The sequence below is a fragment of the Talpa occidentalis genome, unplaced genomic scaffold (genome assembly GCF_014898055.3).
Source record: "Talpa occidentalis isolate TD23 unplaced genomic scaffold, MPIMG_talOcc4v2.1 talOcc4.68, whole genome shotgun sequence".
NCBI classification, from domain to species: domain Eukaryota; kingdom Metazoa; phylum Chordata; class Mammalia; order Eulipotyphla; family Talpidae; genus Talpa; species Talpa occidentalis.
This window is the reverse complement of record NW_023605061.1, coordinates 5,333-19,322: the sequence shown is the minus strand read 5'-3', so window position 1 is coordinate 19,322 and position 13,990 is coordinate 5,333. Positions and strand designations below refer to the sequence as shown.

Sequence of the window (13,990 nt, the reverse complement as noted above, 5' to 3'; positions counted from 1 at the left end):
CTATCTTGCTTCATTACAGGTTGAAATGCATTTTTAAAAGAATAATAAACAGTGCCTGTTCTAACTAAGCCCATAAACCAATTACCAAGCTATGAAGCAAAAAAGACAAAATTTAAAAACTATGAGTGAGGCTGAGGGGAGGTGAGGCTAGGTAAGGAAAAATGAAGTGACACCTGAGAATATTTAAATACAGTATAAGAGTATTTGCATAATTAACATAAGAATCTTGGAAAGAACCCTAAGATACTTTTTGTGAAAAAGACTAAATTCCGGTGGCGCAGGGGTTGAGCGCTGGGTTGCAAAGCTGCCAGCAGCTTCTGCAGTGCCTGTTCGATCCCTGGCTGCTCCCCGGCCACCGGAGGAGGGTCCCACATGGCGCGCAGACCTCTCCTGCCATGCCCGCTGCTCCCCTCAGCAGTGTACTTGGGTCCTTCTGCCTGCTCTACTCCCCGCTCTGGCTCTGGTGAATTCTCTCACCCTCCCGCGCTTCTGACTGTACCCAGTGCTTGTATAAATAAATAAATAAATCTTTAAAAAAAGAAAAAGACTAAATTCCATTTTATGTCATTGAAAAATACCTAATTAGCAAAGACATTTAAAGCAAAAAGCAATACATCTCATCAACGAGCTATTACCTGGGTAATATTTTTAGAAGACATAATTGCCTGATTATAGAATATGCGACCGAAGTGCTCTCGATCTGCAAATACTTCTGCTTGTCGAGGTAAGTTTGCCCCTCCTGAATCAACTGAAGACAAGAGAAATGAGAAGTGAGTACAAAGTAAGCCACACACAAGACCTGCATCAATGACAGTGGCAATTCTTAATCACAATCACAGAAAACCTGCCCTATCCTTCTAAAACACGCTATCACCTCTTTGCACAATCCCCCATTAGGTCATCCTACCTCTTTAATTTTTTTTTTCTTTTTTGGCGTGGAAGAACTGGGTGTAAGCCAGAGGTGCGGGAGGTAAGAGGATTCACCAGAGACCCAGTGGGAGCAGAACAAGTAAATTTACTGAAGTATACTGCTGAGGGGAGCAATGGGCAAAGGTCTCCTACCACTGTGCAAAATTCTACTTGAAATGTTTGAGACACTCTTTCCCTTGAAGACCAGCTAAAATTCAAGAAACACCATCAGTTCTTAACCATTTCAGCCAAAAAAATTATCTTTCCCTCTTTTAAAACAACACAAAATTTATCTGCAGAATTTATGTGCACTGTCACACACTGCCTTCTGGTGGCGTTTCACAACATAGTCTACTAGTGGGCACGAAGCCAGCTGAGTTCAAAACAGACTTCACTACTTTACAGCTGTGTGATTAGAGGTGTTTCCTAACCATTCTATATCTTGGCTTCCTCATCTATGACACAAAGGTAACAGTAGTTACCCCATAGGTGTCTGAGATGACTTGAAATGACAAATGCTCAACACATTCTGTGAGCGCACAAGTAACTGTCAGAGGAAGCTAGCTGGGTCTATACTCACTACCACTGCACACAACCACTAAACCTTTTATTGTTATCTAACACATTATATTGTGTCTCCAATTCATTATAAGGTTGTCATAGACAGGATCCATGTGTGCTTTTTACTGCAAACCCTACAGTGTTTTCAGCACCTACAAACAGCAGGGCCTCATCTGTTTTCATGTGTGCAAAAGCCACCTAGTATTTTCACTGTCACAAATAAAAAAATCTCTACATCAGTAGCTGTTAAACACCCACATAAATGGACAGCATATGTTGGGATTTTAAACCAATATCCAGGAAGCACCAAATTAAATGCCTTGTTGTTGTTTTTTTTTAATGCTTTAGATTTAAATCTATTTTAATTTCAAACATAAATTTACTTTTCTTGAAAATGATATTTCTGGGCCTCCCTGGTGGTATAAGGGGTTAAGCACAGCACTGTGAAGCTATCCACACCACTGTAGCATGAGTTTGATCCCTGGCCGGGGAGGTGACCCACATGGCACAGCAGACCTTTCCTTTCTCGCCCACTGCTTCCCTCAGCAATGTATTTCAGTCAATCTGCCTGTTTTGCTCCCACTCTCTCTGGTGAATCCTCTTCACCCCCAACCCTGCATCTCTGGCCTGCACCCCAGCTCTTGTATGCATAAATAAATCTTAAAAAAAAAAAAAGAAAATGAAATTTCTTTTTTTTTACTTCTGCTCAAATTATATAAGATCCAATCATTTTACATTTAACATACACAGATTCTAGCACTCAAAAATCCATAAATGTTAGCTATTGCTTTTTCATAGGTGGAACCCATTATAGTTAACAAAAAAATAAAATATATAAAAGAAAAAGGCTCCACATGTACATAGGGAAAAAACCTGGCATATATCAAATATTATTAGGAGTTATTTCTCAGTGATACTATTATGAGTAGCTCTTTTTCCATTTTCTCCCAGAGTTTTTAACAAAGAACATTATTTCTTTTACAATTATGGGAGAAACCAACAGCTTTTTAAAAATATCATTGACAGAGTATTGGAGGGAAACATATGGATCCTTTGGACAAAATGTCCATGAAGACTCAGTTCCAGATGCTAAAAAATGCATATTTCCCTCAGAAAGTCACTGGAGAGCGAGCACATGGGCTGATCTGGGAACACAGACAACTGCTTTCTATTTTTATTCTTTTTAATGAATCAGAAGAACATTTAGCAGGTGATGTTTCATACTTTGGTTAGTGTTGCTGCCCATAGAATCCTACCCAGCACCAGGCAGCCAAGGGCACCCCAGAAAACTGGCAGAAGACAAGAGCAGGGGTAGCTGCTTACCTCAATGACCCTGAATTAGAACACCACTAAAAAAATCTACTGCTGATGTCATATATTAAGCCTTCTGAAGGGTCTTGTATTTTACTACATAAAATAATAATAGTTTGTTTTACAACTCCCGAGACTTGCCTAAGTAGATGCAGGGGAGCCTGTTTTGCAGTGCAATTTCTTGTGCACGTAGATGCTTTTTCACAGTCACTGGGTAGTAGGTACCTCCTTTGACAGTGGCATCGTTGGCAACAACCATGCATTCTACTCTGGAGGACAGAAGTTGCAAAGAGAATGTGAGAGATTTCTTCAAAGTTAAAGTCCAATTTCATCTCAATACCAGACACTCCAATTCAACCCTCAATTTCTTATGCTCTTGTTTGATTTTTAAAGACTCATCAGTCCTATCAAAGTGAAACAACTAAAAACCTACAACACATTTCATAACAGTTCTTTGAATGAAAGGACCCTAAACAAGATAATAATACCAAAAAAAAAAAACACAAAAACCCAAATCTCAAGGATGAGGAAATCCCTCATAATAAACCTCAGGATTCCTCTTAGGAAGAGAATTTGAAAAATGAAAACTAATCCATCAAGAGTATTTATATTTCAGATTTTCAAAAGTTCTTCAATGTTACTGCCATATGCTCTTCTATAAAACTGAAAGAAGTTTCAAACACATCTATCTTGCTTAAAGTATCAACAGAGGAGAACTTGAAATGGCATGGAGCAGCATGCTGGTACTACAGCCACAGTGACACTTGATAAAACAACATGTTCTTTACAAAATTTAATCTTTATATTCATGACACTTTTGTTATTTTACTTCATATTCTCTATTTAAAAAGTAAAGCAGGGCCTCCCGGTGGCGCAGCGTGTTGAGCGCAGTGCTGTGAAGCTGTCCGCAGCCCCTACAGTGCGGGTTCGGTCTGGCCAGCCAGAGAGAATCCCACATGGCGCAGCAGACTCTCCTGTCGCACTCGCTGCTCCCTCAGCAGTGTACTTCGGTCCTTCTGCTGTTCCGCTCCCGGCTCTGTCTCTGGTGAATCCACTTACCCTCCCGCACCTCTGGCCTGTACCCCAGCTTTTGTATAAAAATAAATAAATCTTCATTAAAAAAAAAGTAAATCACTGAATTCTTGTTAAAAATAGAGAACAGGGCCTCCCCGGTGGTGCAGCAGATTGAGCACCACGCTGTGAAGCTGTCTGCAGCCTCTGCAATGCAGGTTCGATTCCTGGCCGGCCAGGGAGATACCCACATGGGCACAGCAGACCTCTCCCGTCTCGCCTGCTGCTCCTCTCAGCAGTGTCTTCGGTCTGTCTGCCTGTTCTGCTCCCCGCTCTGTCTCTGGTGAATTCTTTCACCCTCCTGCGCCTCTGACTATACCCCAGTTCTTGTATAAATAAATAAATCTTTAAAAAAAAAAATAGAGAACAGCAACCAAACTGAGGCCTCCTATAGTGTGCTGCTCATCTTAGAGAATGTGGCAGCAGGCAGCAGTTGATATCGGTATCAGTTTTATTCCCTAGGTCAGAGGAGGTCTTTTTCCACATGACAAGCAATGTTTTATAGAATGGGAAGAAATTTTTCATTACTTTAACAATTAGCAAATTAGACTTCAGAGGGTACTTATGGCAGATACTGGGCTATAAGCCCACACCTCCAAAGTGTGTTCACACTTCCCAATCCTGTGGGTGCTGCACCAGCAGAACTTACAAAGCTCTTGTACTGAAAAGAGGCTGGAACGGTGGCTCTGCAACATGCTAAGAATGTGGACAATAGATAGACACTTTTACTTCTCTACTAAAAGGACACATGCACATTACAAAGTGAGAAATAAAATTAGACCCACATGTATTGTATTGTACATCATTCATTTTGCCCACTCAGCATCTATTATTTTGGTAATAGAACTAGTGACTTTTTTCATGACCTTGGCTCTGAGAAGTTCTAGGTTAAAACTACCAATGGCCACACTAAGGAGTAGAACCTCAACTGTTCATTCATTCATTCCAACTGTGTGTACACTCTCAGTACCAAAGAGTACCAAAGAGTACCAAAGCACTTGGGCCAGGATGCTTAACCAAAGATTCGTGAACCTGTACAGTTCCCAGTTGCAAATTCAATGTTTTTCCAAGTTGAGGATAAAAACTGAGAACAAGGTACAAAGCAAGAAAATAAAAAGGGAAAGTATTCACGACGAGAAAATATTTGTACATGTACAGGAAAGGTGAAAGAGCATGATCCAATATATTAACAATCATTATGATTATAAGTAAAATTAAAACTATCCTACCTATGCATTTCTGTGATAAATGAATTTAGATTAACTCTGCATCATTAGTTCATCATTTTTTAAAAAAGATTTTTAGGTATCCCTTAGGAGTCCAAGAAAAAAATGGCTCCGCACAGGATGAATATTAAGCAAATCACAATAACCAAATAGCCACAGGGGAGATATGGAGGTAAAGGAAGGTAATAAGGAAGAAGCAACAATGGTAAATGGCTACAGGTATACCTTCCCTGAAGGCACAGATCACAGGCAGAAATTGGAGAAACACACAAATACCAGCATCTGAATCAAGCATATCACATTTAGAATTCAACAACCTGAGGTCAAAGCCAAGTTCTGCCCCTAGGCTTGATCTTGAGGAAGTTAATTAACTCTCAAAACTAATTTCTTTATCTGCAGAATGGTGATGACTATACTAGTCCCCATTCTCAGAGCTGTTTCACAACAGCTTCAGGCAACAATGGGCAGTTCCTGGCATGGTATCTTCCTGCAAACGTGAAATCACACATAAATATACACAAATACATGTAGCATCCGGCAGACTGGATTCACACGCCTACAGCAGTTTTTAAACTGCTAACATTCAACTAACATTCAACTGAGACAGGGCAAGCTAGGGTTATTAGGCAGTTTTAGGGACAGTGCAGGAGGGGACCTCTGAAGAATTTAGGGAGGCTTCAGAGATAAGGACAACCAAAGAAATATAACCAATTCCATTAGGAAAAACAAACATGCCAGGACCAAGGACAACATTGTTAATGCTGGTCCTGGTTTCCTTCAGGTGGTAAAGGGAGGCGGAGATTGGAGAAATGGAGAGTGGTTTAATTTATGGTCACATTAAAAGGGCAGCTGTTTAACTTCAATGCAGGGATGCCCATCCAGAGGACTGGGCCATAAATTTAAAGATGCAACTAATGGGGAAAGAAAAAGCTGTTAGATAAGAAATGTGAAGATCCCGCACTCAGTAGCAAATTAAGTGAGACAGCCGAAAACTAACCAATCACAAAGAGACTGGTAAAGTTTTAGAATAATGAGGGAAAAAAGGTATATATTCCCTGAAACACAATTCCACTTTGGCTTCCTTGCCCCTCCCAGGCCTGGTTCCCTGGCCTGGGAGTCCCACTTTATTTCTGTTCTTTTTCTCCTCAATAAACTTCTTCTTTTTCTAAACAAACTGCCTCTTCTCGCTTGCTTGCCTGAGCGTCTGCGAAGTTCCTGCTGCGGCTTCGTGAGACACCAACCCGTGGGGGGTCTAGCGGCTGGGGCTCAGCACTGCCCTGCAGCCTGGAATCCGTTCCTGGCTGGGAGACTAGACCTGACAATTCAGGTATCACAACTAACATTCAAGAACCCAGAGGGCTTCTTAGAAGACTGTAGGGCTCCACCCCAGAGTTTGATTTAGCACTTTTGGGGGCTCCACCCCCTCCATTTGATTTAGTATTTCTTGGGAAGACCCAATAACCTATAGTTCTAACAAGTTTGTGAGTGACGCTGATGCAACCTGAGGACTACACTCGGATAACTACTCTCCTAGACAGTGGTTTTCACCCTAGTTATGCAAGAAATAACCCGGAGAGCCAAGAAAACTAAACAGGCCAAGTCCCCACCTGGAGATTCTGATTAAATAGGGAGATGTGGATGGGACCCCCAGGATCTTTGTGGGTTTGTTTTTTTTTTCCTTCCAATTTCTGTCTCTAATGATGCATAGGTTGATACCTATCTGGATAGGAAGCTTTGGTCCTGAATAACATAAACAGCAAAAACTGGCATGCTAATATGCAAAGCAGAAAGTGCCCGCGCCTCATGGGCCTCCTTTCTGACTGATGAGTGTAGCAGAGGACTCACCCCGACACCCTCCCGATGCCTGTGATAATGCCGCCTGCCGGGACCTCTTCATTCCCATACAGCTGGTAACCTGCAAACTGGGATAATTCCAGAAATGGAGACCTTCAGGGAAAAAAAGATGTTATTTAAATTAAAGCCATTTTTTAAAAGACATATTTAAACAGATACACCAGGAAAAAGAAATTATTTTTTTTCCTTCATGGACCAGCATTATGCGTGCTGAAATCTACAAAAAGATTATTTAAGACAGAATTCAGTGCGAATACTTTGGGGATCTGTATGGGCTAGCCCTACAACACAACTTGAGGAACTCATGTAAACCCATGTTGTACACATGTGTTTATGAACACAGAAAGAGAATGGCACCTAACACTTAAGAAGCTCTTACCAAGACCTTCAGAAATCTAACTCATTTATCCTCAGAGCTACCTTCTGAGGTTGATTTTATTATGTCCCCATTAATTGAGGAGGAAACTAAAACACAGAGATGAGGTTATTTGTCGAAGGTGACAAAACTAGTGAGTTAGAACCCAGCTAGGCCAATTATTACATGCATAGTTGGGTTTTAACAATTTGACCCCAGGATCTGGTTGTTAACCACTGCCAACTATTCTACCAATTATTTAAATGTGCAAGATAGGGCCTCCCCTGGTGGCGCAGAGGTTGAGCATTGGGCTGCCCGCAGCCTCTGCAGCCCCAGTTTGATCCCCAGCCGCAGGCGAAGGTCCCACATGGTGCACAGACCTCTCCTGCTGTGCCCGCTGCTCCCCTCAGCAGTGTGTTTCATCAGTCTGCCTGCTCTGTTGCTGGACCTGGCTCTGGTGAATTCTCTCACCCTCCCACGCTTCTGACTGTACCCAGTACTTGTATAAATAAATAAATAAATCTTAAAAAAAAAAAAAGTGCAAGATACATTAAGTGAAAAGAAGAAGGGTATAAAACACCATAGTTAGTATGATTTCATTTTTCTTTAAAAAATAGATGTCTAATACACATATACATAAAAACTATCTAGAAGGGTAGATATAGCTGTTAATAGCATTTGTCTCCAGATTAGATGTGTGTATGTGCAAGTCATTATAGCTACTCTTCATTTCCTTCTCTCCCCACTCCATCCAATCCTTCAGAAAATCCTGGTATGTTAGCTCTGTCTGATCAATATTGCCAAAACTCAACACTGTCATCATCTCCATCACTGCAACCCTAGTCCAAGACATCACCACCACCTCATCTCCTTTGAATAACTGCAAAAGCCCTCTAACTGTGCTCAGCAATTCCACCCTTACTGCCCACATTTGCTTACAATACAGCAGATAGAAAAACCCTTTCAAACAAAAGACCATAACAGTCTCTGCGAACAAGACCTTAAGAATCAGATCCCGGGCTTCCCCTGGTGGCGCAGTGGTTGAGCGCTGGGCTGTGAAACTGCCCTCAGCCTCTGCAAGCCAGTCCGATCCCTGGCCCCCGGTGAGGGTCCCACATGGCGCAACAGACCTCTCCTGCCGCGCCCGCTGCTCCCCTCAGCAGTGTACTTCATCAGTCTGCCTGTTCTGCTCCCCACTCTGGCTCTGGTGAATTCTCTCACCCTCCCGCACTTCTAACTGTACCCAGTGCTTGTATAAATAAATAAATATATCTTAAAAAAAAAAAAAACAGAAAAAGAATCAGATCCCATCTCCCACTGTTTACTCTGCTTTCACCACTTCTACTTCAACCACACTGGCCCCTGGTGCCTTGAGCACATCAGCCAATCTGGCACATTCCCACCTCAGGGCCTTTGCACTAGCTATTCCTGCTGCTTACACCACACTTTTCCCAGATATATGCAGGATTACCTTTCTTAACTCCATTAAATTTTTGCTCAAAAGGCCATCTCAATGAGAGCCCCCCATCATCCCATTCTAAACTCACTGAACCCTCATCCTCCCCTCCCTTCCTCTAGTTTACCTTTCTTTTTCCTATAACACCTGTCACCTTCTAACATAATAAGTTTATGGTTTATTTTCAGTCTCTTCCTGCTACAATGTGAAACGCCAGTAGGGCAAGGGCCTTTGTTTTGTTGACTAATGGATAGTAACAGCACCTAGAACAATGCTTGATACATTATAGCCACTCAATAAATATCTATTGTTGAATCTTACAATAAGAAACAATTTCATGGGGACTCCCTAGTAGTGCAAGGGGTTAAGACGCAACCTATAAAGCAATTTGCAGCCATTGCAGCATGAGTTTGAACCCCAGCCAGGGAGGTGACCCACAGGGCACAGCAGACCTCTCCTGCCGCGCCCGCTGCTTCCCTCAGCAGTGTATTTCAGTCAATCTGCCTGCTCTGTTCCCCACTCTGTCTGTGTGAATCCTCTCACACCACCCCCACACCTCTGGCATGTATCCCAGTTCTTGTATGCATAAATAAATAAATCTTTTAAAACACTTAAAATCATTCATTTAGGAAACTAAGAGGGCACCACAGAATAGAGAGCAGTCTGAGTTAACACTTGGATATATACTAACCCTGGGTCTAGAAGCCCATCCACTCTTTGTCTGGGTAAGAGTTTGCCTCTTGACAAGTGAAGTGCTGTAGCTTTCTTACCACCTCCTATGGCAAAAAAACATGATTAGATTAGAGTGACAGGATAGAAGGTCTCCATTTAACATAAAGCCAGAAAAACATAAATTTTAGTCCAAAACAGGGTACTTCTAAAAAGTTTAATATATCCTGTGGAAAAAAAGGCTGACATTTCAGATGATTCACTAAATTTTCTAAAGTAAAGAAACAATTAAAAAAATCATCTATCCCTGATCCCACAGTTTATCATACATTTTCTGAATTCACTAGTACTCACTTAGAGGAATAACAGTGCTACAGACACTGCTTCATCACCCCCACCTTTATTAAATACCTAATACAACTAATTAGCAGTGTGTTTGCACCATGTGAAATTTGAAAATTCCTACCCTCATTTGCACCAGGTAAAAAGGCATTTTTTTTTAGAAATTAGTTCCATAAAAAACACAAGCAAAACTTATGTAAAGGTACATTAATGACCCCTAACTTTTTAAGTCTTCAAATCAAAGAGAGTTGAAATAGCAATTTTTTTAAAAAAGATTTTTCATTTATTTATACAAGAGCTGGGGTACAGGCCAGAGGCACAAGAGGGCAAGAGGATTTACAAGAGACAGAGCGGGGAACAGAACAGGCAGACAAGCTGAAACACACAGCTGAGGGGAGCAGCGGGCGAGACAGGAGAGGTCTGCCTTGCCACGTGGGTATATCCCTGGCCTTCCGGGAATCGAACCTGTGCTGCAGAGGCTGCGGACAGCTTCACAGAACTGTGCTCAACTCCCTGTGCCCTCAGGGAGGCCCTAAATAGCAATTTTTAAAGTTCATTTTTGTTAGCATCTTGGTTCAGAGATTATTGTGTTTCATAAAGTTGTTCCAGACAAAGAAAATTAAATGGCAATAAGTGAACAGTCCACTAAGGTAACCCAATGAGGCTGCTTGATGAAATAAGCGCAGCAAACCTCACCCAGCCAACCCAGGGGTGAGGATCTTGACAATATAAGTCTACTCTCAGCAAGCCAAGAGAAGAAATCAGAAACAGAGAGGTCAAATTTTACCTTAATACATTTATTTTCACTGTTGCCCAAGAATTTCATCTTCCTATACTTTATACTACTTGAAATTTTCAGCTATTTAAGTAAAACTTTATTTTTTTAGGGGAGAAAGTAAATTCATATCTATTTCAAAAGAACTTCTCTAAGTACAACCTATTTCCAAATCAGGGTTCTTTGCCTGTATCTAAGGGGTTTAGTTTTGTTTTTTCCCAAAGCAGTAGGTGGTACATTTTAAAGATTAAATCTGCCTTAAGTTTGCCAAAAATATATATATCACACATCTAATCTTTTAAAATGAAAATTCTGGACTTACATGAGAGTGTGAATTAAGTCAAATTGCTTTTTTATTTTCTCCAAACCAGAGAGAACTCCGAGTTCCCTAGTGTTCCCTAGTGACGTGGGTCAGGATTAAGGGGACAATCTCATTTACTACACTGTATCTTTTCTAAGGTGTACATATTTTGCTCACACTTGAACACCCTTGAAATCAGGAAGCATTTTACATTTATGGCATCTTTCAACCCATGTCACCAGGGGGCAGTCATGACACAGCTGTCAGCCTCTGCAAGCACAGCACAAGAGTCTTGCCACTTCAACTGTGCTAAGCTGGTTGTTGGAATGACATGCATGGAGCTTAACTGAGTTCCATTTTATAATGTCTTCCAAAACTACACAAGTCTGATCTTTAGGTCACTAAAAGACCTCTGTATCAACCACCAAAACCATCTGTGATATTTTCCATATTGATAAAGTTTTTGTCCAGCATTAAGACTTTTTTTTTAATCTAACAAAACATAACCCTTCAATTAATTTGTGCTAAATCCCTGATAATCAGGGAAATGCAAATTAAAACCACATAGAAATACCACCTTACACCAGTAAGAATGGCACATATCAAAAAAACTAGCAACAACAAATGTTGGCGAGGATGTGGTGAAAAAGGAACTCTCCTACATTGCTGGTGGGAGTGCAAACTGGTCCAACCACTATGGAGAGCTGTCTGGAGGTTCCTCAGTCTACTAAAAATGGAGCTACCATATGACCCGGCAATTCCACTACTAGGGATCTACCCAAAGGACACAAAAACACTGATTCAAAAGAACACCTGTACCCCTATGTTTATTGCAGCACTATTTACAATAGGTAAAACCTGGAAACAACCCAAGTGCCCAAAAATAGATGACTAGATCAAGAAGATGTGGCACATATACACAATGGAATAATACTCAGCAATCAAAAAAGATGAACTCATGCTATTCACAGCAATGTGGATGGAACTAGAAGGAATTATGCTCAGTGAAATAAGCCAGAAGGAAAAAGAAAAATATTGGATGGTTTCACTTACACCAGGAATATAGGGGAAACCATTAAGACATTAGTGTAAACAAATAGTAACAGTACAAAACACAACAAAGCAAAAACGGACAATTATAAATCAGAGACATCCTGCAGGGGAGGAGGAGGGAGAGGGATCAGAGGGAGGGAGGGAGGAGCACAGGGGACTGAGGTGATGGTGCACCGGTGCCTTGGGGAAGGAAACTCTATGGGGACTACACCTGAGGGGTGGGGGGAAGCAAATATTGTTTAAAAATGAACAATGATATAAAATTTTTTTAATTAATATTATTTTAAAAATAAAAAATAAACAATTAACTGTGTTAATCAAAGTACTTAGTTCTGGCTGTTACTAATAACACAGCAGGAGTAATCCTTTTTCCCCTATAGAAATGACTAAAACCCTTCTCACATAATCCTACAAAGCTCCACGGTTAAAGAAAGGGACATTAAAGACAGAGACAGTGGTCTAAAGAAACCTGAAACAAAGGTAGGAGACAGAAAGAAAAGACAAAAAGGAGGGCCAGAGTCAGCTAACTTTTGTCAGCCTTTTTATTTATCACAAGTCACAAATGAAGACTTCAGGGTGAGGGGGAAGGCTGGTTGGTGAAGAAGGATTGAGCAGGACTCTGGGGGAAGGAGGGGACAGAGACGGAAGAACAGGGCAAGATTGGCCTTCACAGTTTTGTCCAGAATTCATCCTGCTATGCCATGAAAATGAATATTACACAAACATAATTTAAAAGCAATATATAAAGGATTTTGGGAAAATAGAGATAAATATAGGAAAAGAGAAAAATCGCCCATTAATAAAATCGCCTCTGAAGATACGTTTTTGATATGTTTGGTACTTTAGCAATTCTGATCAGGCTCATCATAACTTTAACAGCCAAGTGTGTGTGTGTGTTGGTATGTTTTTGGTTTGGGGTCTTTTGTGCATCTCACAACAGGCACTTTCTTCTGATTTTTCTGTGTGAATGCTCACAGGCTAGCTTAGCAATTCTACTGATCAAGAGCCTGGAGTATTATTCCTGTTCTCATTTTTCCTCCTTGGGCCACTATAGAATTTTGAGATCCTAATTTTAAAATTCATAAAGCTTCCTAAATAATTTTCAGACAGGCAGAAAAGGTACTGTCTCAAGTTGCTTCACCCTTATTTTTGAAGAGACCTTTAAAGTCATATCTTCTAAAGTAAATTATTGTATATATACCAATAGTGGCACAACAGAATATTATGTAAACATATAATATATAAGATATATACTATACATTAATATTTTACATTTCTTTCTAAGAAGCATTTTCTTTTTTTTTTTACTTCTAATACATTACCTTCCAAGCAAATCAATGTCTTTTATGTCTATAGCTTAAAAAAAAAAAAAAAATGGAAATAATGACAATTTATTAAGTTGTCAGGAAATCTAATTTAATAACAATAAACCATATCGAAACTATTTCCAAGTTATATAACACAGCAGAAAAATGTATAATAATGCAAAATTGAGTACATTGTATGAATATGACTAATCAAATGAAAATGTTTTAGTTGCTTTAGATGGAACAGTCATTTCAGTGTGATGATGTGGATGAAATAAAACCTTAGAAACAGTAGTTAAAAATTGATGAATTTGAATTATTTTCTTTCCCTCCCGGACCCCCCAATAGTGGCAATGCTACATGTAGAGGGAAAACTGGTCAAGAAATTAACAAAAATCTACATACCAGCAATGCACCATCTTGAAGAGTCAAAAGCTTAGTGCTGCTAGTTTTTCCTAAAACCAATCGTTTCCATAAAGGGACATCTTAACTAAAAAATGTAAACTGTAAAATAAACACGTTTACCTAGTTTTATAGTCTGTGTTCGCTCATGGAGTTGATTTACTAGTGCTTTCATCTGTTCATAGTTTTCCTAAAACAAATAAAGAAAAAGATGGAGCATAATATTAGAAAGAGATTATCTTTTTGTTTTTATCAAAATAAGGGTTAAGGAGAACATCATTACGTGCCAACACTACATGGTCTCCACACTGAGCCGCATGTGACCTTCCACACAAGGCAAAGGAATTTACATCAGGTCAGCCCATCACTGTGCATGTGCCACCTCAGGTTTAACACTG

General features: G+C 40.2%; 1 protein-coding gene across 1 annotated transcript in view; it reads right to left on the bottom strand.

Annotated features, from left to right (window-relative positions):
- LOC119230344 (methylcrotonoyl-CoA carboxylase beta chain, mitochondrial) overlaps window positions 1-13,778 on the bottom strand; it is a 45,972-nt gene extending 32,194 nt beyond the window's left edge. The window contains exons 1-5 of the mRNA XM_037491377.2: window positions 13,716-13,778; window positions 9,435-9,519; window positions 6,924-7,025; window positions 2,923-3,050; window positions 636-748 (exon numbers count right to left, since the gene is read on the bottom strand). Of these exons, the coding sequence (XP_037347274.1) occupies window positions 636-748; window positions 2,923-3,050; window positions 6,924-7,025; window positions 9,435-9,519; window positions 13,716-13,767 (480 nt within the window). The 5' untranslated portion in view covers window positions 13,768-13,778. The remainder of the gene's footprint in view (window positions 1-635; window positions 749-2,922; window positions 3,051-6,923; window positions 7,026-9,434; window positions 9,520-13,715) is intronic.
- Between the last annotated feature and the right edge of the window lie 212 nt (window positions 13,779-13,990).